The sequence below is a fragment of the Rhodnius prolixus genome, unplaced genomic scaffold (genome assembly GCF_049639745.1).
Source record: "Rhodnius prolixus isolate KJV_2025 unplaced genomic scaffold, Rpr scaffold_8, whole genome shotgun sequence".
NCBI lineage: Eukaryota > Metazoa > Arthropoda > Insecta > Hemiptera > Reduviidae > Rhodnius > Rhodnius prolixus.
This window is the reverse complement of record NW_027411593.1, coordinates 1,216,147-1,241,993: the sequence shown is the minus strand read 5'-3', so window position 1 is coordinate 1,241,993 and position 25,847 is coordinate 1,216,147. Positions and strand designations below refer to the sequence as shown.

Sequence of the window (25,847 nt, the reverse complement as noted above, 5' to 3'; positions counted from 1 at the left end):
AATGGCTAAAAAATTTTCGTCATTTAGTAGTGTTAATACTTATTATCAGCGAAATTTGTTTTGATTATTATACAGTTAGTCAATAAAGTGTTCAGACATTAAAAATTAATAAAATTCAGAAAGTGGAGTAAATTGTTTCGGCAAGTGAAGCCTTCCATTGACTGGCGCTGCAATAGATCTCGGTTGGCTGTGGCAGTGGTACTCTGTCGCAGTCTATTTTCTTTCTCTTTCACCAGAAATTGTAAAAAAAAAATTATAGCATAGGAGTTGTGAAATTAAGTTTTTATATTTTCTTCGGAGCCGAAGACTTAGAACATTTGTGAAAAAACGTCATTATTAGAATTAAGATGGTTGAACTGCAGTGCAGGTAATCGAGATATTGCATTTTAATTTTAATAAGGATATAAATCGACTAGTGAGGAAGGAAAATTTTTGGTTATAAGTTAACAACAAGGAGGGATTGTTCAAATTACAAGTTTCAACTAGTCCATATTAGTAACTGTGCTAATTTTGTTTACCGAAAGAGCTCTGTAAGCTTATTTAGTGGTTGGTGGTTATCACTTAAATGGCAAAGAGAAAAGGGTTGATCAATCTACACCATTTAGTATAAACACATGAAAGTAAGTAGCCAAAATTGTGTTTATGTATTAGGTTTGTGAATTTGTGGTTTTTTAATTTTTGTAGTTTATTTCAGCGCAATTGTACGACAGGAGCTTTCGAAATGTGATTGTATTTATTTTAAAAAAATACAGCTTACAGGACTTACTTTTAATAAATCTACGATACTATTTTGCTAGTATGCCATTAAAAACAAAGTAGATTTTGAAATTTGAAAGATCAAATTAAAGATCTTTTTATTGATTATTAGTTCAAAGATACAGCTAACTGAGATTCATCAACTTTGTTTAAAATGAGTCCAGTCAAAAAACATTTAGACGTTTTAAAAAAATACTTTGGCCACAATGAATTTAGGCCAATGCAATGGGAGATAATTTCATCTATTATTCAGGTTCAGAGCAGTACTAAGTTAACAAATTTAATGTTTTATTAAATTTATCTAATTTTTATTTGTATTATTATTTTAAGGATAAAAGAGATAATTGTGTAGTCATGGCCACTGGTTATGGAAAAAGTTTATGTTATCAGTTTCCACCAGTATTCTGCAATGGTCTAGCTATTGTTGTATCGCCACTAATTTCCTTAATGCAAGATCAAGTGTCATCACTAAAGGTACTGGATTTTTTTTTTTTTTCTACAAGAGGTTTAATTAGTAAATACATAACTTTTCTTAAAAATATCTGCGGGAGTATTGTTTTGGATGGGTAATAAAGAAGTTTCCATTCACTTCTTTTATGTGAATTGCCAACCTTAAAACTTCAAGGAGAATTAAATGTTTGCCAAAATTCTAAGTTCGAGGAAAATCAGTTTTCCCAAGCTATTATTTTTCTTTTCTCGAAAACCACATCAAATTGAAATATTCACACATACAAAGTGAGAATGTTTTGTTTAAAATGTTTTATTTGTTTGGTTTTAGTTTTACAACATTCCAGCATGTTTCCTTGGCAGTGCTCAGAAACAACAACAGACAGTGATCAATGATATATTGCATGACAAATATAGATTAGCGTACATTACTCCAGAATTATGTTCCTCTGAATATGGACAATTATTTCTTGATAATCTTTCTAAAAGTGATGTTAATGTAGTTTTAATTGCTATTGATGAAGCTCACTGTGTTAGCCAGTGGGGAATGGATTTTAGAACATCATACAGGTAATTATTGTGACCTTTTTAATTATCTATAACGTCAAAGTAAGTTTACTAATCTATGAAGGAACAGATTAAATCCATAAAAAACTTATTTTTTATCTTGCAAAGTATGATTTGTTTGTTTCGTGAAAGAAGATCATAATATAAGATGTAACATATTGTTTGATCGTCTTATCAAAATCGTGCTAAAGACTAAACAATGCGTCAGCTGACAAGCTTCGCACACCCCAACTGCTATCAGAGAATGCAGCTTTAAAAATTAAGTGCGCTATCCACTCTCTCTCTCTAGACATGTCTCCTAGTGGTCTAGCTTCATCATAGTAAACAGTCTCTAGATAATGGTGTAGACAAAGTGACGATAGTAATGATCTTAAAGCAGCAAGAAATTTCGTTCTGTTCCATAAACACTGGTGGCGCATTGAAATCTTTGCGAGAGGTTATATTGGAAATTACAGTTTTTCTTTTTCAGAAATTTGGTTCATAATTCTGGTAGATGTCTAATTGAACATCTGTCATATTCGAAGTGAATGTATTATTTCAAAATTTTGTCGGGTCACAATGTTTCTCTAGAGAGAATAAAAGGGACCAAAGATGACTACTTAAAATTGATATTAATCTCAATTTATCCGAATGTTTTTAAGTAAAAGTTACGCATATAATAAAAAGTATAGTACAACTTATTTTTATCTATTTTGATCTTGGTCCTGTTGAATGAATATATCTTACTTATAATTTTTTGAATTTTATCTGTTAACGCTTCTCATTTCTTATGTACTTTATGGTACAGAAATCTTGGAAAGTTGCGAACATATTTTCCGGAAGTTCCGTTCCTAACATTGACAGCTACTGCCACACCCACAGTAAGAGATGATATCCGATCATCGTTAAAATTAATGTAAGTATAGAAGAGTTAATACTAAATTAACGTTTTTTTTATCAATTGAAATTTAATTATTTGAAAAAGTATTAATAATTTTGTTAAATTTTAGAAATCCTCTAATGGTATGTACAAGTTTTGATAGACCAAATTTATTTCTTTCGGCATCCATAAAAGGAACTGATATTTTAAAGGATATAAAGGACCTTTTTTTGAAATTTAATATAAATTCTACAGGTTCTTCAATAATTTATTGTGCGACCAAAAAATCGGCTGACAATATTTACGGACTTTTAAAAGGTAGTTTTAAATATCCGTATTACTTTAAATAAAAAGCATCGTGCAATATTTATATATTTACACTTATGATACTTATACCACAATACATATAATTCATGTTTAGTAGTTCTAAATGAAAACATTAACCCCCGGTTCACTCATTCGGTTTTTGCGCTGCTTGTGCAAAGTGAGGCGCCGCATTTATGTTTTTAGTTATATTTCAAATGGGGCGTTCCTTGTAGCTATCTACGTCCATCAAGCCGCTGTTTTTGTAAGCGGTGACAAGCGATTCCGTACTTTTAGTACCTTATTTTCTATTGATATAGATGTGAATTTTATAGGAATATTATTCCGTTAAGGATATTCTCGTGCTGGATTTCATAGTTCTAAAAATCATGAACAAATCTTGCTCATATTCACTAATGTGCTTGGATTGGGCATCTGCCAAATGAGGAGTCGAGTACTGTGGGGGTTGGGTGAAAGTTTTAATTTAGTATTAACATTTTACAACAAATAAACAGTTGTTACTCGAAGGGAAATCTCCTTTAGCACTAAAATCAACTTAATTACTGATTATCACAGTCGTTAGATAATGTTGCTTACCATCTATGTAAATAAAGAAGCCATTATTTATAAAAAATCCTAAATAAAAAAGTAAACTATTCAAGAACTAGTTAAGTAGCAGTCTTGCACACGAAACTTCTCAACCAAACGCCATTTTTATTATAGGTTCTGGTATGAAGTGTACAATATATCACGCAGATCTCAGTTTATCTGAGAGAACACAAGCACAAAAAGATTTTGCTGATGATAAAGCTTCAATTATGGTCGCAACCGTAGCTTTTGGAATGGGCATCAATAAGCCAGGTAATAATGTGTTTTTATTTTATTATAGTATTTTTTATTTTTATTTTTTTGTAGCGTACATTTCATTGTTCCATTGTTTTGTTCACATTCTCATGTTACAGATGTGCGAGTAATAATACACGTTGGGGCGCCGAAAGATATTGAAAGTTATTACCAAGAGATTGGCAGAGCTGGAAGAGATGGTTTTCCATCTTATTGTCATGTCCTCTACAATCAGGCAGACTTCAGCTTAAATAAGTAAGCAGTCTTACTACATGAGGGGAAGTGAGTTATCCAATTTTTCAGGGATTGAATGATTTTATTTGCTAACTTTCTGGGGAGGTTCCGTGGATATGTCCAAACGAAATATAATGTTTGACTATCCAGTTTTTGTTTTTTTAAAATATATTTTCTCTCACTGTGCTGTAGTAAGAGAAGGAAGTCGTAATCGTACAAATTTATGATTTTGAGTTTAAACCGGAAATTCCAATTTCTGGTCGTTTCGGGAAACTTCGTCATCTGAGAGAGATTAGGACTGGCATGAGGTTATATTTATTTTAGAAACAAACATATGGTAAGAATTAAATATGACTCAAATATTAGAAGTTTGAAGTTAGAACGACGAGAATAGTAGTGAGGAAAAGTGGTTTGTGCGTTCATTCAGAGATTTTGGAAGTTCGGGAATTTATATAAACATATGTACCACTCAGGGCATCTCGATACTTGTGTTTACTGTGAAAATTCAAATAGAAAATTTGTCAAGATGGCGATGTTACTAAAGATGGCAAGATAGTTGGAAGGCGAAAAGGCCATCAGCTTTCTTACACTGTATTTCCTTGTATTACAATGCGTGAAACATTATTTGCAGGCGTCTTATAAGTCATTTGCATGGCAAATTTCGGGAGCATAAGGAAGAGATGTGCCGAGTAATGGAACGATACTTGCAATCTGCGGAATGCCGAAGAAAGATAATTATCTCTCATTTTGATTCTAAATGCGAATTGGAGCCAAACATTAGATGTTGTGATAATTGTACGGTGATGTAAGAATTTCTTGATTATTTTTGCTTGCAATTTGAAGTAAATTATTTTTCTTTGATTACGTATTCATTTTGTCACTTAATGAAATAAGAAATAGTTGTAATTTTTGAAATAGAAGAAGAAATCCTACCGCCAACGCTTCTTTTGACACAGCATCTATTTTGGCAGAAGATGCTTTACTCTTTTTAAAGACTGTGAACGAGCTGAAAGGACGATACGGCGTTACACTGGTTATTTTAGTTTTGAGAGCCTCAACTAATAAAAGAGTGCCTAAATACTGTTACAATTCTGTTTTTTATGGCGCTGGTAGGGCCAAATCGGAACGATGGTGGAAATGTTTAGGTATGATTAATTGTTTTCTGACAACATTCAATCTTACTATTTTTCATTCCTGTTATAGCTCTAATAAAATGAAGTATTTGCCAAGGTAGAGATTCTCTATTTTCACGGAAATACTTGGCATTTGTGCGTGAGTGGAGACTGGATGTAATTACTAAATAACAGGAATTTAAGAACAGCTTTTGAGATTATCCTGAAAATGACAGCAACTATTTATTCAATTGTAATATACATATATCTAGAACTGTACACAACGTCAGCATTACGGGATCATCCCATTTTTGTGTCAGGCAGCTCATTCTGAGTTAGCCTATTGGCCATCTCATTTTCTGGAATACCCGCATTTTCCAGTTATTCCCAGCAGCGACAACACAGTTTTTATTGGCTAATTCTGCCAGAGGAATTTAACACTTCCTCATTGATGGTTCCATTAACGGCTATACAAGAGCTAATATTTCTTGCTGCTTGGGAATTTTTTAGGAATACAGAGCTGTGCACCAAGTACTCTTTAAATGTTGGCAGGCAGATCCACAGTTGCTGCTTTATCCGTCAAAGTTTTTACGTTTCTCTTCTATCGCTTCGAATAACAGAACAGTGACACCTGCATTTCTTACTTCATATCCAACCATATATTTATGTAACGATTCCGCTTACTTCCACTTAAAAGTGGAAAGTTAAAATCTTAAAACCAAAAAGCATGAATTTATACATTAGCCTAATCAATGTCCAGGTTTTAATGAGTATTATTTTATTGCTTAGAACTTGTAATGAGCTTTGAGCATTAAATATCGATCATGTTCACTTTAAGTCATGCGACTTAGATTCACCATCTACTTTTTAGCTGGATTATTGATTCGAGAATGGCTTTTAGAAGAATATGCCGCAAATAACTTCAATAAAGATCAATTTCCTGTCAAATGTATTCGTGTTTCAAGCAAGGGACAACAATATTTATTGGAGTTAGTTTTTTGTTTTTTTTTGAATATTTGTAAATATGAGTGAAGATAATTTTCATAAATTAAAAAATATGGTGTTATTAAAAGAAATATTTTTTTTTTTTAAGGGGTGGATCAAAAAGTATAGTAAAATTGGAACCTACACAAGAAATGATACCGTTAATCAAACAATTAGAACCAAGGTATTGTTGTTTACTATTTTTAAAGAGAAAATGCCTTCCAATTTACTAAAAATACTAAACTTTCGTTTAGTAACTCAGGTCATTGTAACTGGCTTAGTAGTTGTGAAAAAAATATGATAATCTTGCACGTCTTCTTACCTTTACATTTTACAAAGTTAGATTTTCCTGAAATTTAGAATTTTTACTAGAAAGTAGTTCTCGCCAGTGTTAAACATGTTCAGTTTAATAGAATTGGTTTCAAAAGTGGCTCTTCGGATCAATAAACTTTTTTCAAAGTTTGGGATTTTTTTAACTTATATAATCTTTTTTTAATTAATAAATTTTGTATCATGCACAAAGAGAGAAATAATGAGAGACTGAAACACACCAATTTCATCCTGCAGGGACCTCAAAACGGTAAAACCTCATAATCACGATTTGCAGAATTATAGAACTTCTCAGAGGGAATAAGAAAAGAGATTGGTGCAACGTTGTGCGCAAGAAAATGGTTTAAACTATGTTCCTTTATGGTTATTAAATTTTATAAGAACTTGTCCAAAGCCACTTTGGGACCTTAACTGTAAACGGAGAGTAAATTTGTAGGTTGAGTTAGTGATGCCTTTAGGTACCTACGTTAAACCCCCAAATAGTCATAGTAAATGTTCCCAAACTTTTGGACCTGCTGCCTATCTTAAATACTTATTTTTTTTTTTTTTATGTATAAAGGACAAGTTGGCCTATTGTAAAGCTCTGCCTGTTGTAATTGTCTACAAAAAATTAGCAGTTCTGAGGGGTTAATTTTGGGGGTACATGTCTCTTTAATTGCCGTTTCGGTGAGATGTTTTTGAACTAAACAAAATGATAGAGAAAATTGAAAGTGTTGATATTCAGGGTTTAAAGAGTTTAAAATTTGATAATTGGTAGTAGCAGAAAGTTCCATCAGTTCTCAACACTTTTTTTGTTTGCTTTTGTTACTTTTCTAATAATGTATTTTGTAAATTCAGCTGCAATTTTTATATTTACTTGTTCCTGAATATGCTCTGAAACGTAATTCTGAAAAACAAATTAAATATATTCTATGAATTTATTTTAGGTCAAATAGTTCTGGTTGGATTTCAATTGGTAGCAAAACTAATTTAGAGTACTCTAACTCACCAGAAGCAGAAATTCGTAAAAAGACGCTAGAGGTATGTTATTAATAGTTAAATAGAAACCATTTAAGTTTTCTTTTTCTTCTTCTTTTAAATAAATTTTCAATCATTTCTTTAGGAAATTGTTTATTGTGAGTTGATTGAATTTAGAAAGTCAGTCGCTGCTGAGTTAAACTGTATGCCCTACATAGTACTCAGTAACAGGACTATACAATATTTAGCTCAAATCAGGCCAACTACTTTGAAGGAGATGTCTTTCAGTAAGTAAAAAATGAGTGCGTTCGTATAAAACAGTTTGTAATGTGAATAATAATTTTTTACGTTTGATGTTTTCTTGGCTTGTAATGTTGTTATTTCAATGCTTACAGTTGAAGGGATATCGGACACAAAGTTAGAAAAATTTGGTGAAAAATGTATTGAATGTATCAAAGGAAGTATCGCTTTGTACGAAAAAAATGAAGTACCTTTGTAAGTTTATAAATCTATTTGCAATGTATTTTTGTTGTTTTTAAATTAATTATTGTAACCAATTTAAACATCTTGATGCTCTTGACTTGTAAAAAAAATATTTCTATTTGGTCAGAGATTCCTTAAAAATACTTCTCACTCCACTTACCAACAATTCCTACATTTCTTTCTCTCGAGTTAAAATTCTGTACAACATTAAAATAATCATACCTTGAAGTTTTTCTATCCAATCCCCTAATAAATTTATCAAATTCTATACGAAACTCATAAGACTCTTACCCAAAAGAGAGTCTAAACTTTCATCTACTAACTTAAAAAACTGAGTCTAGTGCGATTACAAAGCAAGTCCACAATTTTGACCATTCATTCCTTCAACTTCATGAATCCATCCTTACTAAATAATAACTTTCATATTAATTCAATTTTTTTTACTACTATTTTTGTTCATTGGATGCACCTGCATCCTTTCATTAATCCCTTTCTCCCACATAATTCTCACAGAATCGTATATCCATTAACAACTTTTCATTTTTTATTTTTAACTGCAACGCCTGGAGAGGTGTCGAATGTTCTAGGTAATAATTATTCTGTTGCAAACAAAATGTGTTTTTTTTGTCCCTGTTAACTTAGACAAACAAAAGGTTTCTGTACCAACGATCAAATATCCAATTAATCTAAATTCTTTTAAGAAAGGTATTAATCACATTCATCACTAACATAACCTTGTTTCTTGTCATTCCTATTCATACTTCTAATCAATTTTTTTTAAGCATTGTAATTGTATTTTTTAATTTGAAACTATAATTTTTAATGTAATTTTGGATTTTCAGTTTGTTTCCCCAATCTACGACTGGCGTTAAGCGTTTTGTGCCAAAAGTGCTCAGGTAATTAATTATAAAGCCTTTTCATTTGTTTAAAATTTCTTATGACTTTTTATAATTGAAAATTAAAATGAAATTCGCTTTAAATATTTTAAAAATTAAAAATTCTAGTTTGGTTTAATTTGTACTTTTTGGCGAATCAATAGCTGCGACCATCAGAGCCAGATAATGTTTAATATTATGGTTATTAAATAATCTCTTTCCTTCTTGAATTATTTACGAAAACAATTACCTGATTGCCTAGAAAAAATGCTATCTCATAACTTTCTGGAATTGTTAAGTGAAGTTCGTTTTTATTTCATTCGTATGTACTAGTTACTATTCAGAATTTTTTAAAATAAATACATCACCATTCAGTGCAAAGTAAATATGTAAAGCTTGTTTATTTTCTTGAACTAAATATCAAATGTTTCCTATTATCTGTAAGATTCTAAAGGCAGAATACTTTTTTGCCGACGGTAAACTCTTCCGCAATAATTTGCTGCTACAAAGTTATTATTAAAAACAAACAGCGCGAATCATTAGGTTTTTTTTTCAAACCTGGTTTAACAATTTTTTAAAAATAATTATCGTGAATAATTAATTCTTTAATTTTACAGTTACAAATCGAATGATAACGATTCAACAAGCAGCAGCAGGGCCTGCGAAACTATTAATAATACTAGCCACAATGAAGGCAACAATAGTTTGATTCGTAAAGAAAAATCACAAGATCTTTCTACAGAAGATGCTAGAATCGTAGAAATGGCCATAGATAAACCTGACAGTTTGCAGAAACAGATTGCCGAAACTCATCAACAATTTAGTGACAACGAAACAGAATCTTCTTCTCTGGACACTATATTGATGTTATCCGAAGACGATGAATTTTTTTCACCTATTGAAGAAGATCATTTAAGAATAAGTCCTTTGACCGGGTCATCCGCAAGTGATGTTTACTTTACTGCTCGAGAAAGTGACACCGCATCGGACATCACGCTGCGTTCCAATTTGATTTCTAATTCTATCAGAGAGGTTACTGACATTAAGAATTCAGCAGAAAATACAGACAATTCTTGCCCATTGGATACTGAAAATCTTTCACCTTGTAAAAGGATTAAATTTGATTCTCTCATAGAAAAACAATTATCTCCGAAGAGAGATTGTGGTAAGAAGAGTGGGTTAGAACACCCGATCAGTATTAGCGTAGCTGCAAAATTAGAATCCCTTAGAAATAAGAAAAATATTATGAAAAAGAAGATAAAACTTTAGTTTTACCAAGTGTTTGTATTTCTTCTGTAAAAAAGTCCTGATTGTAATTAAATTTGTGTACATGGGATAATTTTTTTTAAGTTAAGTTTATCACATTCTTTTAAAAGCAAAACATTGATTATCAGTAAAAATTATTGATTTTTCTGTATTCTTTTGTCAAATCATGTAATTGACTAAGTAGTAGAAGCTAGAAATAGATTATGAGAGTTACTTCTCTGATTGGGGAGTCCAACCATTACCAGTGGACACACGAGTTTCTTTATTTGGATTTCAATTTTTACCGGAAATATACATTTTAAGCCCAAAAAATGGGTTTTTACAAATTGATCTCTTATGAGTGCATACTTGTACATTAAGTACCTTTCTTGCTCATTTATTTAGGAATATTTGAAAAAGGGCCACTCTTGGCGAGAGAGGGTGGTTTTGGGCTTTCCATAAAATTGCCTTTTCATTGAATTTAATTAACTTATTATCTATTGAATATTAATAAAGATTTAATGTGCAGCAAAAATTGGCTGACCAATTTAAAAAAAAAGAAATGAAATAGGGGGAAAATCGGGTAAATAGAAATTTTTCAGTTTTTTTACAATTTTTCTCTAAAATATTTCCATAATTACCTTTAAAACTTGTTTACAGATAACACGCTTAAAGGAATTTCTTTATTTTTGCATTATTATTATTATTATTATTATTATTTTTTTTTTCATGTTTAACCAATTCGTGTTTCTTAAAGAAAAAAATTCTAGTTACTAGGAAAAGGTCTAAGAAATAAAGATTATGAAGGTTGTGTCATGTAAGCAGGCAACACTTATTTTTATCAACAAATTTTTATTAACAATTTTTTCATTGTACTCTTACAAAAAAATAGATTTTTTTAAAAATTCATATAAAAATGTCTTTTTAATTATTCCTTAAAATTAATGAAGGTAGTTTGTTGTTTTGTTTTATCTATGCATTTTGAATTGATCTTTTGAAACGTAACATGCTTATTTCTTTTAATCTATTTGGTTCTGCATCTGGAACATGCTTGAAGCCTAATGCACAAAAAAGGAAATACAAAATTTATTTGTTATTACATCCTCACCCACTGATTGCCTCCAACATTTGGAGACAGTGAGAAATGGACCAAAATTCGAAAATATGAGTTTAAAATGATAATTATAAATTAATTTGATAATTTTCGAATTCTTCGTTTTCTTTAGAGTTATTTGAGCAATGTCTTTTTATGTATGTACACATTTTATAACATTTTTAAAAATATTAAAATTTTTAACTTGACAGTAAAAATCTATTCTCACTCTATATTGTATCTTTTTTTCTGTACAAATTGGTCTTTTCTGATCTACGCTAGTAGGAACATTTTTTTCTTTAATTTTAATAATGCAGCGAATTATTAACAATATTTTCTACTAATGATAAACTAACTATCTACTATTTATTGTTTTCTTTAATACCTGGATTTAGATAGCATGTCAAGTTTAATTAACATGAAGATGAACCGAATAATATAATGATAAAGGTATCTTATTTCTGAATATCTTGATGCTTTCGTCTGTTATAGTGTCCATTTAAAGTTGTCTTTCCACTCCGCTCCAATTTTAAGATTTAACGGTAAAAGACACATATAATTTATCGGATAAAGAAAGGCACGTCCTTATTTAAAGTGAAGTCTGTTTTTAAACTGCCACTAAAGAAAACTGGGAAACGCGGCAGTGAAAGGCTTTTTATGGGAGAGGGATAATAATGCATTGCGTCGCTTAATATTTATTGTGCCCTCCTTACTGTTTAAAGCGGGCAGGGCGATTGAATTTTCATGTCATACATAACAGAGACCGTTATCTCTGAGGGTTATCCACTGAAATGAAATGGTAAATGTTAATAAACACAACAATTCATGAAGATAGATGTTTCATAATTTTATATTTGGTTTCGAAATTATCTAAAAATTATGTCGATATCAACTTGAAGGGGATGATTGTTTGTCATACCTCACTTGTGTGAGAGCTAAATTTCCTACGAAGTCCCTGAGTCAAAACATGAGTTGATGCATTGGCATTCATTTGCTCGGAAAACAGAGACATTTTAGTTAGGAGGAAAATTCTTGTCAAAAAAAAAAGAGGAAAATTGCTTCTTCAGAAAACACAGAAAAATCATTAATGTCGTAATTTGCGACACTCATCTGAGACACTTTCTATAAAAATAAAAGTCAGGGTATCTGTGACCATTAAATCGTGTTTTCGTAAGACCTTCTACTGCAGCGATGTTATTAGAAAATAGCTGATCACCTTCCTGAATAGCGTCCTATAAATAATATTTCTTTATGCATTTATAAATTAATTTAATGTATTTGTCATATAGAAGTGTGATGAGAACTCAAAATGTTCCAGCTACTAGCTATATACATTTGGACACTGGCACTAATGACTCACTATCAGAAACATTTAGAACAATGGTGGTCATGAAGAAAAAGCAGGGAAAAATGTCAAACGTTTTTTAGTCGCTTCATGTACATATTTTTCCTGATTTTAATACGGATTTTAAAGAGAAAGTAAAACGCGCCAGGTATTTTCTTTTTATTTCAAGATACTCTGAGAATTTTGACTGGCAGCATTTCTTCACTGGCTGCTACATCATTTTTATTTTCATTATCTTCTTGAACTTTATGAGATTCTAATTGTCTACTAGTTCGGTAAATTAGAAAACCTAAAATTATTGTCAGTATTAAGAAACCCCACATTAAAGCTACTTGCATTCTTCTGACGGTGAAGGTGGCGTGATAGATAATGTTGAATAAGTCGGGTGGCATTTTCTCAGCAGACTAAAACAATTCAAGAAATAAGATAATTAAATATTTTTTGTTTTTGAAACAGTTTAAAAGCATTTAAAAAATAGGGACACTCACAACTTGTAGCCACACTATTGGAAGTATTAATTTGTCAGAAAATTCTTTAAGTAGCACCATATTCTTGGCCTTGTTTATCTGGATATTTAGCTGCAAACGGGATACTGTGCCCAATGTAAAGCCTAAAAGCTAAAATCAAATTTTGTTACACATATCATTGCAATTATTATTATTACTATTACATATACCAAGTAAGAGTTTCCTTAAATCCGTGAAGATATCGATAACCTTTCAAAAAATTAGCTTTGTTTATATTAATTAATTTGAATTTTTAAACGTTGAAAATATCTCCACATTCTGTGCATTGAGTGGTTACTCCATACTAACATAACTGACTACTAACTTTCTAATACAGCTATTTCTGTATGAAGAGATATTCAATGGATGCAGGCAGCATCGTAAGCAAAAAGAAATTATGAAAGATAACTTATAAAAAGTATTATATGGAATATGAAAAATATTATTTGGAAACTAAGAGATAAAATACAATTTACAATTAAGGCTACAGAAAATAAGCATTTGTTTGAAAATTCGAACACAAATAAGAAAATGATAAGAATTAATAAACTTATTTAGTATGAACAAGATCGATGAACTAATAGATTTTTCTAAGTTTTTCAGGAAAGGCTGGAGAAATTTGGTAATGCAGTTGGAAAGTTAAAAAAAGAATCAAAGCTACCTTTTTCGTAAAAAGTTTGAATTTAAAATTATGCTCTAGTTTGTCCGGAGTGAATTAATCTTAATTATGAGCATCTGCTATTTTCTTCAACTTTAAAGCACATATTGCACATGTGCACTTTTTGAAGGGCCAAATACTGTGAACAGTTCAGTGTGGAAATTTAGACAATTCTTCCTGTAAATATATATGTAGGTTAAATCTTACCCTTTGAACATCAATATAAAATTCGTGTTTCTCTGGGTTTGGATGAAGTCCTTCAAATGGTTCACTCAGCAATGGATCTCCTCTTAGGAAATGTGGATAAGACATCATTATAGGAACACCTAAAAAAATTAAGACATGCAACATTCTTATCACATTTTGCTTAAATCAAATTTTTATTGTGAAAATTTAATCGTTCAATTACGCACCCATTGCGCAGGGAGAAATATCAAAGACTCCAACCGGAGCACATCCAGATTCAGTACAAAAACATGAACCAGTGGTGTTATAGGCGTTTGGTGCTAGACGAAATCTCATTGCCATAACCCCTTCTTGAAACTGAAATTAATTAAATTTTGGTTTTGAATCACTTGCTAAATGCATTTTATTTATTTATTGTTTTTGTGGTATTTGCTAAATACATGATTCCTAGGTAAATAGATTCGAGAATTTTATTGGGATTCCACTGTCGGATATTGGGGTCGGCTGTTAGGAGAAGAAACCCATGTTGCATACTTTGTCCAGAATCTCACCTAAGTCATCTCGGTCTAATTAAGTATACAGTCTGGATGACGTGCTTCAACTAAATGATAACATTATAGAGAACTCTGGGCCTCGATAGCGTATGCTTTCTGGACACTTGTAGATTTTGACATATCAAACCCTCTCCAATATTTACGTAGACACTAGTAGCCATTATCTATTTTTAGAGCTTTGATTTCCAATAATAATAATAGGATTTAAAATGTAATAAAATTAATAATAATTTGTAAAAAAATGTAATAAAATATTAACAATGCTAAACAATGAATTGGAGATATTAGATTTGTTAACCATTTATCTTGTTTTCTCTTATCAGGAGAAACTTATCCAAGATAACTCCCCTCTATTGTGAACTAATACTAAATGTCTTAGATTTTTTTTTTTTTTTAATATCCAATTCAACAGCAATTAATTACTTTGGATGAAGAAAAAACAAAACAGATAAACAGCAATTATAGAAAGCAATTTACATCAACTTCCTTATCATAGACGAACGGCACCCGCCGACACATATCTTTGTGAAACAGATACAAGGTTGCTGATTCATTGATGGTATGTCTTGGGAAGAAAGCCCCATCACTGCCGTCAATCCGATTACATTCATCGTCATTCCAGGCGTCCAGCTTGTCCAGTCCATTGATCTCTGTGACTATGCCGATTCGTCCAACATCATTTGTGCCCGTTCTCACCGTTGTGGTTTCGTCCGTAGAGGCTGCCCTCTAAAGAAAAAAAAATTAAATTTAAATTGATTAAAATAAATTTTCTTTATTATCTTCGCAAGATAAAATAATTAAAAAAAGCCAAACAGTTTAAAAAAAGAAGAAAATTAGAAAGATTAGAAAACCTAAATAAACAAATTCATTTAGAAAGTTATATTAAGATTAGACACTCGTCATTGAGAACATGGCCTAATTAAATTGAACTTTGCACGATGTTTTATTTAAAAATATTCATTATAAGACATTTAACAAAGCTGATGCTCCTCAAGGATGCTTCTGTGCACCAAACTGTTGATATTCCCGTCTCGTCTTTTACGCTAAATTCTACTTCGCTGATGACACTGCTATTCTCTGGCCACACAATTTCATACTCCACTCAGAACCTTCAAAAATGAAAATCTCCTCGAAAGCTAGTTAAAAAATTAATGAAATAAAATGCCTAACTTTTACTCTAAGAAGGTCTACATTACGTAGGGTTATTCGTCTACAAACGACTCACACGGAATCCCAACACACGACTTAACTGACAAAAACAAACGATTTTAACTGTCACCAAAATTACCGCTGCAGTACAAATGATTGATCCATTTAACGATAATGAAATCCATCCGTACCTTATTAAACTAAATTTCGATAGTTTGACAAGATTGCTATACATCATGAGAGATATGTAAGTAGTAGGTAAATCCTAAATGTAAGAGAAAGTAAAAATAATAAAATGGTAACACCTAATCTAAAATCCTAAGTTGAGTTTAGACAGTCATACTTATAAAATACGCCTAACTGCAGCAATCCCCGCTCTACAGCCATTGCATTTTAGGAAGCTCAATAAGATTCGAGTGTCACCTTTATGTTAAAGCTATTGGACTATTTTACTTTAATTAAGTGAAGTTGAGAAAAAAAAATTAAATTTAAGTTAGAATTTAAAGATCGCAATATTCTATTCTATAACTTTGCCAAGAACAAGAAGGACTCTTCTTTACATGATAAATTTCCTTACCTGCGCTAAAATTCCAAATTTCTCAAATGGTAAAGGCTGTTGCAGGATCTTCGCTAAATTGGTGAAAACTTTGACCAGTTTATCATCGTAGCCAAAGAAAAATTCATGGGCTTTTACTTTAATCATTGCATGAGAATATTTCAGGACGCTTTTCAAGGTAATCGAAAGGGTTAGTTGGCTCCAGGTGTTTAAATTCCTACTCGCTGATATGAGACTCTAAAACAGAAAGACTTTATAACGCAAAGTTTATTGCAAAAATAAATAAATAAGTTGAAAAATAAAATCAGATGTCAACTGAGGCCAGGCAATCTGTACCTTTATTTAAGTATCATCAAAGACTAACTAACTGAATTTCAAGTAGGAATGAAAAAATACATGTTTATTATTATAAAAAAAGTTACTATTGAAGGAACCGAACGTCACAGATCCCATGGAACCTCACTAAAATCAATCAATATTCCCTGATTCCAGCAAATATTTTGGCCAAGTTGACAAAAAATTCTTGGGCAACTGCTATCTAGAAAATCACAGAAAAATTTTTGATAATCGCACTTTCGGTGGATTGATATTCTTCCTTTAACTTTATTGGGAAATTTCATACTAATAAATATATACATATAGTTATAAGGTTAGTGCTCAATTCTGAACAAATACTTTAGTGGAGAGCTTAACTTCGCATTTAAGAATTCCACTTAGTAAAGGTTTTCTTCAAAACGTATCTACTAAAAGAATTAGATAAATAAAATGCCGTGAAAAATAAACATGTTTTTCTTCTTACAAATAATAATAACAATAAATAAAATACACAACAATTTAACAATCAAAAACATTATTAATGTTTAAAGATAAAGTATTACATTACGCTAATCTCTACTTCTAACCCTAAAATGATTTGCCTGTGAAAATGTTTTTAATAAAAGTTATCCTTGAGCTAATTATTTATGTAAGTATCTACTCACAATTAACGCCATGTTTGGTACGATGAGCGTGTCGTTTTGGGAACCGTTAGAGTGTTCTGGTTCAAATTGGTGTTTTCTGGTGTCACCATAAGTTATGGTCCCATCGTCATTAAATGTGATGTTCTTCTTTTCCAGGGTCTCCCTGAAACAACGGACTATAAAAAGCTTGAAATGCAGTTCTTGATATTGTTGAATTAATTTACAAAAAAAAAAAAAAAAAAAAATTGAAAAAACTTAATTGTTATAGAAAAATTCACAAGATACCTAGTTTCAAATTGTACCTATATTGAAAAAAAAAATACGATAAACATACAATGGTTTTTTCTCCTTTTTCACTTTTCTATAAACTAAAACCAGATAAGAGGTAGTTGAAGCTACAGAGTTGACAATCTTATCAACAATTGTTCCGTAAACGCTGAACTAATAACTAGCGCAAGAAGTCTTCAGGTACTCAGCTGCGTGACAGGATATATGATTGATTCTAGATTATTCAAAATACTTATACATAAATGTTTAAAGATAGCAATTCTAGCGCCTACGGATTCTTGGATCCATCAAAAGCCGGATATCAGATTTGGACTTTTCATCCAAGTATTCCTTGCCTGGTTAGTAAGATCTTACTTGTTGAGACCTTCAGATAGCAATGAAATACCCAACCAATTCACATTATAAATAGAACTCCACTCAACCAAAATCACATAATAGGAAATTCTACGGCTAAAAAAAACTGGGAACTCCTTGAAGAACCAACTTATTCTTTTCACCGAATTGCCTGAAACCATTACTTGCTGTGATGAAAGATATAAAAGCAGTGTGTTCGCTTGCTGCCTGGGAAGGAACTCTTCCTGAGGATGGCGATTACTGGAGAAACAACATGGTGTGAACACTCACTCGAATTTATTGACATGTAATGCTGACAGTTCTATAATATTAATTGCAATTAATGAATTCCTAAAATTCTGAGTTCCAAGGAAATCTAACATATAATTTATAACGTACCATTTATAATTTTTTAATTTTAAACAAATCTTTTCTTCGATTACTGAAGGGATCTTATGCATGGTACAACTGTACCATCACTCAAAAAAGCCTAGTAAAAATGGAATGGTGAAGGAGGTGCCAAAAGAAGGCTAGAATAAACAATAATGATGTAATCTGACAGGAGATGTAACTTGCACAAAAGACTGGAGAAAAAGAAATTAAGATGGTATGGTCATTTAAGAGAAATGACCTCTTCTGAGACAAGACGGGAAACGGTTAGGAAGGGCTGACCATCAGAAAGATGGAGGATGGTATTAGAGAGCCGATGGAAGCCAGGGGAGATCTTGATTGGATTTGATGGTAAGTTGGAAGTGAGTAGAAGCATTTAAAATAACCAAAATAAATTGGAATTATGATTACATACAATGAGTGAATACCTGTAACAATAAGGTCCAACTTCTTGTAGTTTCAGCTTATTGTGATGTTTGGCTTTGTACTCCTCTATGTTTGTATAGTTGAAGACAAAAATGCAGATGAGTGGCTTGACTGGAGGTTTCTTCCAAGCATAGTACACATCTGATCCCTCCCTCAGGGTCATTTGCTAGATAAAAAAATTCTTCAATTTTTATCCTTAATTATACTTAAATAAAAAAATAAAATCTAAAATTTCATTTTAGGAGAAACATTTCCTCCTAAAACATTTAGAGATTCAAGCATCCTGGTTATTTCCCAGAAGTAATATGCAGATGATACTACCGTATAATTAAGTGAACTGGCACTTTAGAAAGAAACCAATCAACCCCTCCTTTATAAACTGCCTTTAATGGAATTTTTTGAGAAGTCTAAAAAAGACGTGCATAAAGACGAAGAGTAAAAAAGTTGATGGGTTGAGTGGGAGTTGAGGGAGAGCTAATTACCGTCAGGTCCATTAAGAATGCTCAAACCAAATATAAGGTTTGTGTTTCCAGCGAGTTGACGTTTTTTGGGATAGAGAATCATACACACGGACCATTTTTGGCTAATAGTTACAAAACTTCCAGGAATCCAAAATCATTATCCCAGAAAGTATCTTCCAAAGTGACCAGTCTCATTTAATGAGTATATCTGTAATTTGCGAAGTTTAGATGGTTGGAACCGTTTTGGGAACAATCTATCGTCGCCAAAACTTAAAATATTAAGTTTGGCATTGCTGGCCTCACCGTAATTGCGAACTTTCCAAAGGTTTCTTTAAGTTCTTTACGATTTTCTCCAGAACTACTTCAGCTAATTCCTTTGTGCATTAAGTTCTCTGTGGTCTGTAACTTCTGTTAAGAACTTGTTTCTGTATAAGTTCACTTTAGGATAATAAAGGTAAGTAAAGCTTGCCATTACAATGAATGGTAGTAAGTAATGCGGTAGAATGGCCACTCAAACAGAGACCTGTACCTTTTGATTGAAATACTCTTCTTGGTAATTAATGTTTTGAGGATTCAGCTTCCTTTTAAAGTTGTTCAATATATTGAACTTACAATAAGTCAACCAATATTCAGTAAAAACACCAAATTTGAAGGAAACATTGAACATTGCAATAAGTCAATGAATGCTAACCTCTTATGTTTAAAATATTAATAATGTGAATGTCCTGAAAAGCAAGCAAGATAAATCACTGTATTGACTAAACAATAGTGCGAGATAAACGTATTTAGAATTATCTTTCGCAAACAGAATTTATCTTTACAAGTGTTTTTAACTTAGTTTTGATGGTCTGATTTGGAAAGAAATAAAATATTAAAACGCATGTTTTTCTCTACATTTCGAACTCTTCTACATAATAAATCAACTTAAGCAATCACTTTCTTCTTAACAAGAATCTAAGGGATAGAACTTTTATACCATGAGCAAACTAAGTTTTAAGAATATCGTTTGAACCCTAATAAAAAGTTGTTGACATCAATAACTAGCATTAACTTCTTTATGTATATTTGTTATTTTTAATTGCGACGACAGTACAGTTCTATTGTTACAGTTGTTTGCAGCGTAATACAGCTTTAATTGTTGATTCAACCGCTTAATCTCTTTCTGTACATTGTCACTGTCTTCAACAATAGCGTAAAGGAGAAGGTATAGTAATTGTTCTGAGTTTTTGCCGGAAATATCCGTTGAGAGACCTGCAAAGTGGTTTTAACAACTTCATCTCTGTGAGTGCGTGGGTATTTCGGTTGGTAGCAACAAAGGACGCCACAGTAATGTTTTGGTCAAATCGGTCCAGAGAATGTATTATTTTACTGAATGCATTTTTATTATTTTAAGGAAAACAGCTCTTCTTTCTCTTTAAACTCGTAGTAGAAGTTGTATTTATGCAACACCATGACTTTCATTTGAAACTTTTTTTCGGGAATTCTTCTGGCGAGAGAGTTGGTCTTTCTCAAATTTCCATACTCTTAGTTTGTAATTTTCTAGTTGACCACTGAGATTCAGATGAACTAATATCTAAATTATGATATTAGGAACATCACACTGAAAATTCCTCAATGTATATTGACTTTAGTGGAATTCTAGAGAAAGCTTGAAGCTTCATTCAACAGTTCCACTTTATTGTAGTGACCATGTACAGTAGTAGAGTCATCTACTTTTACAGCAAACATTCGAAATGAAAAAAAAAAATGTAAAATTGAGGAAAGTTGTGTGTTCACTTCGGATTTTTTGTAACTTGATTTAAAAATATCATGAAGGCATATCATATTCCAATATTTTTGGAACCCAATTGGGGTAGAACGTTTCACCTTCCAACTATTGCAACCTCCTCTTACCAGGTTCAGAGAGAGTAATTAATGCTGAACTCTAGAATACACCACTTTAAACACATGGAATTAGTAACTACTCTTAATTATGGAATTAAAAATAGTTATTCTAGCGATAAAAATCAAGATAATTATCTGGTGCGAATGATTCCAAAGCGAAATATAATAGTTGAAAAGTGGTTAACTTACGTTAATAATTTCTTCAACGTAGAGGTCTGTAAACCACATGATGCCGGTCCCGGCGAGAAATACAGTGAACAGGATTGACAGAACTGAAACAACTAAAGCAATACACAAACTTCATGATGATGCTAGCTGAAAGGCGGTCTCTATTTTGCACAGCGGACAAATAAAATGCTTTTCTTTAAAATTAATCCCTAGGTTTAATGATTATATGAATCTGCTGTAACACTCAACGACTGTCACTTACTACTTATTCTAAGGTTATAACTCATAAATTTTCCTGTAATTCCAATGTAATGGTCATTTTTTTCATACTTACCAACATCATAAAATTTTTAAACCGTACATTTCCCTGTAAGATAAGGAAGGCTACCCAACTACCTTTCCAGGGAACATCTCTAAACAAATTCATTTGGTTTGATTCAATCAAAACTTACGTAAGTGAATGTAATGTATGCACAAGTACACACAAAATGCTGGAACCATTTAGAGGAGAAAATATCATAAAATGAAATACTCCATTAAGAAAGAGGAATTTTAAGAACATTTATTTAAACATGGGATGTTAGCATCACACCCTTAATGAGCCAGAACCAGGACTAATAGAACTTTGTTCTTTGGATGGAATCTACCCCTCTCTCAGAAGTCAAATTTTAAGAGTCAATTTTTTCAAATAAAAGTCGTAAATTGATGTTTCTAATTTCAATCAAGTTTGAACGAAAACGGTGTCGCTTCTACAAAACTCTAAAAAACAAAAATCTTTTTCTGAAAATGACATTTTCGGTCTAACAATTTTTTTTTTTTTCAAATTGGAATGTTTTGCTTTTTTCGTACACCAATAATGGATGTATATGCACACACACCATTTTGAAAAACCAGTTTTCTATACTCAGGGAACTTCAATACGAAAATTTCAAATCGAAGGCTAGCACGATAAGTTGTTACAAATTGTTAGAAGGTATTGACTTCAGTAGAGAAAGAGAACGTAAAAAATATATTTTAAGATATTTTGCAAACTTCAATGATTGGCTGGCGCCACAAAGAATTAATTTTCTTAAATGTTCAACGTTTTGGGCACCTCTGTTGCCTTTCTTCAGTAACTGGTTTGTGGTACTTGGAAGATACAGGTTTAATAAAGACAGATATTTACATTATATTTTAGATTTTGTGGGGCAGCTAAAAACTTGTAAAAAATTATTACTCCTAACCCTAAAATAAATGTAATACCAACTTTGGGCTATAGTAGTAGCCGAAAATGGAATGGTGAAAATCAATCACTCATTACTATCCAATCTAATTGCTACAAAAAGCTGGTTTGTCACTTTTTTTGTTATAAAAATGTAATACAAAATTGTTATGAGCAGTTTGAGGGAACGGCGTTCAGGGCTTTCTCCTTCTTACAACCGGAGATTACCTCAGTGGCTGACGGTCTGGATCCCCACATGGACATTTCAGGTTCAAATCCAGTCGCCTGTGCTTAGATTTCCTGTTCTTCACCTAAAATTTCCTTAAAACTCACCCCCCGGTAGCCGAGAGAGAGGCTACGGGCGCCAATGACCTCAGACATGTGTCTTTAATTTAAAAAAAAAATCAGATGTACATCAGGCATTCGAGGGAGATAAAGCTGGTCTATTTCAGTAGACGAGTTATGAATGCTTGGTCAGTTCAAGTGGATCTGAACACTTCAGAATAATTCCACTTAATTAATATATGTAATCCAGCATAAATTTTATTGGCAACTGAAGTATTTGATTTGTGATTTTAAGTATTTTCAAAATTAAGTTTTTAACGTACATGTTTCGAGAGTCTAGAGCTGCAACACACCACTTCCTCTTTAAATTATTTTTAGGACTGTTAAGTTATATGTATACAAAAAAAATATTGAAACAAAAGATCCTCGGCGTAAAACTGTTATTCCATCATCGAATAAAGAAACTTACTTAATTCTCACTAAGATTATGGAATGCGCTAAACGTACATTGTACTGAAAAGAGACTTAAGAAGATGAGAGCTTACCTCACCACTTCTCCAAGCTGCCCTAAAATTCATTATCTTTTTATTTCGTTAAAATGCAAGTTATGATCTAGGTAGCCGTGCAGTATAAAACAATGTAGGAACAGTGTATGTAAAGGAATATATGAATGGACAAGAAAGAAGAAGAATGTTTGAAGAGTCGGTTATTGTTGTTATAAAAATAATTTTATTGCGCATTTAATAATTTATCATATTCTTGTGATAAATAAGAACAAAATGATAAATACTGTGTATTTGTACGCGATGACGTAGAACAAGTATAATGTTAAAAAAAGTTTACAATATTGTGCTTAATTTTATTAAATATTTATCTTTATAAGTCTATTTTCTTGATAACTATTTATGACTAATGAAGCTAGGTGCAATCAACTTTCATTCATAAACTCTATTTTTTCAAAATGGGACCCCTTTTGCCCATATTTATAGGAAATGTCCACCCAACAATTTAAGGTTTACTGGTTGAACAAGAGAAGATCAATCTGATTTATGGTACTAGATGTCATAAAGGGATGTTTACAAAAAATATTGAACCAAACGATCCTCGACGTAAAATCATGATAGAATTTCTTTCTCGGCAGTAACGGTACCCTTGGAACTGGACCCCGGTTCTAATTACTTATAATAACCAACAGTTTTACATAAATAACGTCGTCGACTATCCACTCAATACAAAAACTACCAGTCACTTTATTTATTCGATGACAAATTTGATAGTATATTCGGGAGAGATTGCCGTCATTAACTCATTGGATCAACATTAAGTAATTCATTAAAGAAGAAGTAATTCTAGAATTTCAAGACATTGTTGATCCTGGAATCGGCAAACTTCCTAACCTAACCAAGAAGTAGAAAGAAGCCTTCGACAAGACGTTATTCCCTTGGCTACAGTTTTTAACGCGATTTTAGAAAAAGTATTAAGTGATCTAGGAAGGAAAAGTAAAGACATAAAAATTAATGAAAGAAGGGATGATCATTTTTCTTAGTTTTAAAATAGACAAGCCGGCTACTGACAATGTCGTTGTAACCCGAGCGTAATAAAATTCTCAAGCGAGAAATTTCAAAGAAATATGAACATTTGAGACATTCTAGTGGAGTAGCTTCATTAATATTCTGCTAACATTACTGCAAAGAATAGTTTTAATTCTTTCTACAAATTATTATATATAATAATTCAATTGAAGTAAGTTTTTCTAATAATTTCAGTGCCATATCCAAATCCAGATAATCTTCGAGAAGTTCATCGTCTTCCTTCACCTTCTAACACTGGTACAATTGGAAAAAAAAATAGGTTACAGAATATTTTCTCAATTTAAACAGTAGGGCTTTTGATTCAAATAATAATTACCGAATAAGCGGAGGGCCCCAAGAAGTGTGAGGTTTAGGGCGATTGCCCAACATCACGTGTCCAGTTTCAGCTACTTACGATTTATTGTTTTTGCGAGATATTATTTTCACACATCAAGTTTATGTGACTTGTGCGAAAGTGACTATTTTCTTGCGAAAGCGGAAGATTGCAATTCGAACCGAAGACGAGTCTTGCAACCGCAAGAATTAGAAATCTCACTTCCGCATTAGTCACACAAATAACTATTTGGAGTTTGTTATTTGTCTGAACTCTAGCGCAAAATCGAAAAATCACATTTCGTTCAAACATTATATTTCGTTAGATGATTCTCTTTTCTAACTATCCGGTGTAGCCTATAACGAGGGAACATTGCCCAATGATGAACGGATCTTAAATTTACAAAAAAAAAAAAAGAAGAAATTATATTTCGTGGAACCTGATCCGGAAGTTCCAATATTCGAGCTTCTTAAAATACTTGTTTTGTGATTTTACAAGAATGACTACAACGATGTCCCATATACTTAACATACTTATTGCACGCATGCAGATCTACAGCTTTGTATAATTATTTTTTTTTTCCAAGATTGTTGTTTTAAGGCCGGTTATAACTGGTTCAGGGGGCCTGGGCAGAGTTGTTTCTAAATTGCAATCTTTTATTGTAACACACGGTATTTTCCCGTGACATAACCGAAGTGTGATTTAGATGAATTGCCAAAACTCCTAGTGTGAAGAAAAATGGTGGGACCAGAATTTCCAGAATATTTGTTTTCATTTTCAAGTTATTTTGTGAAAAACCACTTAAGCTAATTTTTTTAAACTAAAAACTCTTGACAATTGTTTCCTTCAACAGCTGACTTGAGAAGAGAAATTGGGATTAGCATTTCTTGGTCTAGCGAGTCTATCCATTTCTGAATTACGTATTTTGTAAAACCATGTATAAAATGTTAATTAGTATCAAAGATGCAGCTAAAATTTTGAGTTTGTGCAAAATCCGAAAAAAATTCATTAACTCACAATTCGTGTGAGTGTCCAAAACTATTGTATGCAACACACTCACTTATAATCCTACAATTATTCATTGATTTCCTTTTTGCCTTTTTCTTCTTAGTCGATCGCAGACAAGAGAAGAAATCCCACATCTTATCGAACAGCGTACTCTTGTTGAGATTTGACTGCGCACTGCATGCGGAAGATCGCCGTCCACAAGGTTGCACTTCACTTCCGTTCGCCACAGAACGCGTTGGCATGTTAACTGCCCAAATATCTGACGAACACTGGTCGTATTAAAATTCACTTGCTATCTATCTGGCTTGTTTTGACGTACTAGGGTCAAGGAGTATTGTTCTATTGATAACAGAATTTAATTGTATAAAATGTATATATAAATTATAAAATTTTATATTTTGCATAATTGAAACAGTGCTGTACCATTATCTCTAATAATAATAATTATAAGTATTCATTTCTGCAATTAACGCCTAAATATAAAAAATAAATACAAA

At 31.9% G+C, this 25,847-nt stretch overlaps 2 protein-coding genes across 6 annotated transcripts; one reads left to right on the top strand and one right to left on the bottom strand.

The window, feature by feature from the left end:
- Positions 1-188: 188 nt before the first annotated feature.
- On the top strand, positions 189-10,912 carry LOC141450662 (ATP-dependent DNA helicase RecQ-like). Of its 3 annotated transcripts, none has more exons than XM_074121286.1 (17): positions 189-620; positions 695-1,009; positions 1,087-1,230; positions 1,535-1,773; positions 2,558-2,665; positions 2,760-2,947; positions 3,656-3,793; positions 3,895-4,030; positions 4,641-4,814; positions 4,928-5,154; positions 5,993-6,110; positions 6,215-6,289; positions 7,362-7,455; positions 7,538-7,679; positions 7,788-7,887; positions 8,718-8,771; positions 9,368-10,912. In XM_074121286.1, the coding sequence occupies exons 2-17, from the start codon at positions 911-913 to the stop codon at positions 10,017-10,019; spliced, it is 2,688 nt and encodes an 895-aa protein (XP_073977387.1). In that variant the 5' UTR covers positions 189-620; positions 695-910; the 3' UTR covers positions 10,020-10,912. The 3 variants fall into 3 exon arrangements, with proteins under 3 accessions (XP_073977387.1, XP_073977388.1, XP_073977389.1); XM_074121287.1 differs by having other exon boundaries at positions 685-1,009; XM_074121288.1 differs by lacking the exon at positions 695-1,009.
- LOC141450664 (platelet glycoprotein 4-like) lies at positions 10,828-25,639 on the bottom strand. 3 transcript variants are annotated; one of them, XM_074121293.1, is made up of 10 exons: positions 25,403-25,639; positions 20,973-21,064; positions 18,441-18,604; positions 17,023-17,164; positions 16,064-16,279; positions 14,815-15,063; positions 14,011-14,140; positions 13,805-13,923; positions 12,922-13,050; positions 10,828-12,837 (listed from the first exon to the last, which is right to left on the bottom strand). In XM_074121293.1, exons 1-10 carry the CDS (start codon positions 25,590-25,592, stop codon positions 12,598-12,600), a joined length of 1,671 nt encoding a protein of 556 aa, XP_073977394.1. In that variant the 5' UTR covers positions 25,593-25,639; the 3' UTR covers positions 10,828-12,597. The 3 variants fall into 3 exon arrangements, with proteins under 3 accessions (XP_073977394.1, XP_073977396.1, XP_073977395.1); XM_074121295.1 differs by lacking the exon at positions 25,403-25,639 and adding an exon at positions 22,983-23,028; XM_074121294.1 differs by lacking the exon at positions 25,403-25,639 and adding an exon at positions 21,404-22,705.
- Positions 25,640-25,847: the final 208 nt, after the last annotated feature.

What these genes read in the sequence shown, in the direction of transcription:
- LOC141450662 (XM_074121286.1), top strand. Translation starts at nt 911, where the DNA reads ATGAGTCCAGTCAAAAAACATTTAGACGTTTTAAAAAAATACTTTGGC. An exon ending in TAATTTCATCTATTATTCAG is followed by an intron (nt 1,010 to 1,086) that starts GTTCAGAGCAGT and finishes TATTATTTTAAG; the next exon opens with GATAAAAGAGATAATTGTGT. An exon ending in TGTGATAATTGTACGGTGAT is followed by an intron (nt 4,815 to 4,927) that starts GTAAGAATTTCT and finishes TTTTTGAAATAG; the next exon opens with AAGAAGAAATCCTACCGCCA.
- LOC141450664 (XM_074121293.1), bottom strand. Translation starts at nt 25,592, where the DNA reads ATGCCAACGCGTTCTGTGGCGAACGGAAGTGAAGTGCAACCTTGTGGA. An exon ending in TACCAAACATGGCGTTAATT is followed by an intron (nt 16,280 to 17,022) that starts GTGAGTAGATAC and finishes TTTCTGTTTTAG; the next exon opens with AGTCTCATATCAGCGAGTAG. An exon ending in CAATAGTGTGGCTACAAGTT is followed by an intron (nt 12,838 to 12,921) that starts GTGAGTGTCCCT and finishes GAATTGTTTTAG; the next exon opens with TCTGCTGAGAAAATGCCACC.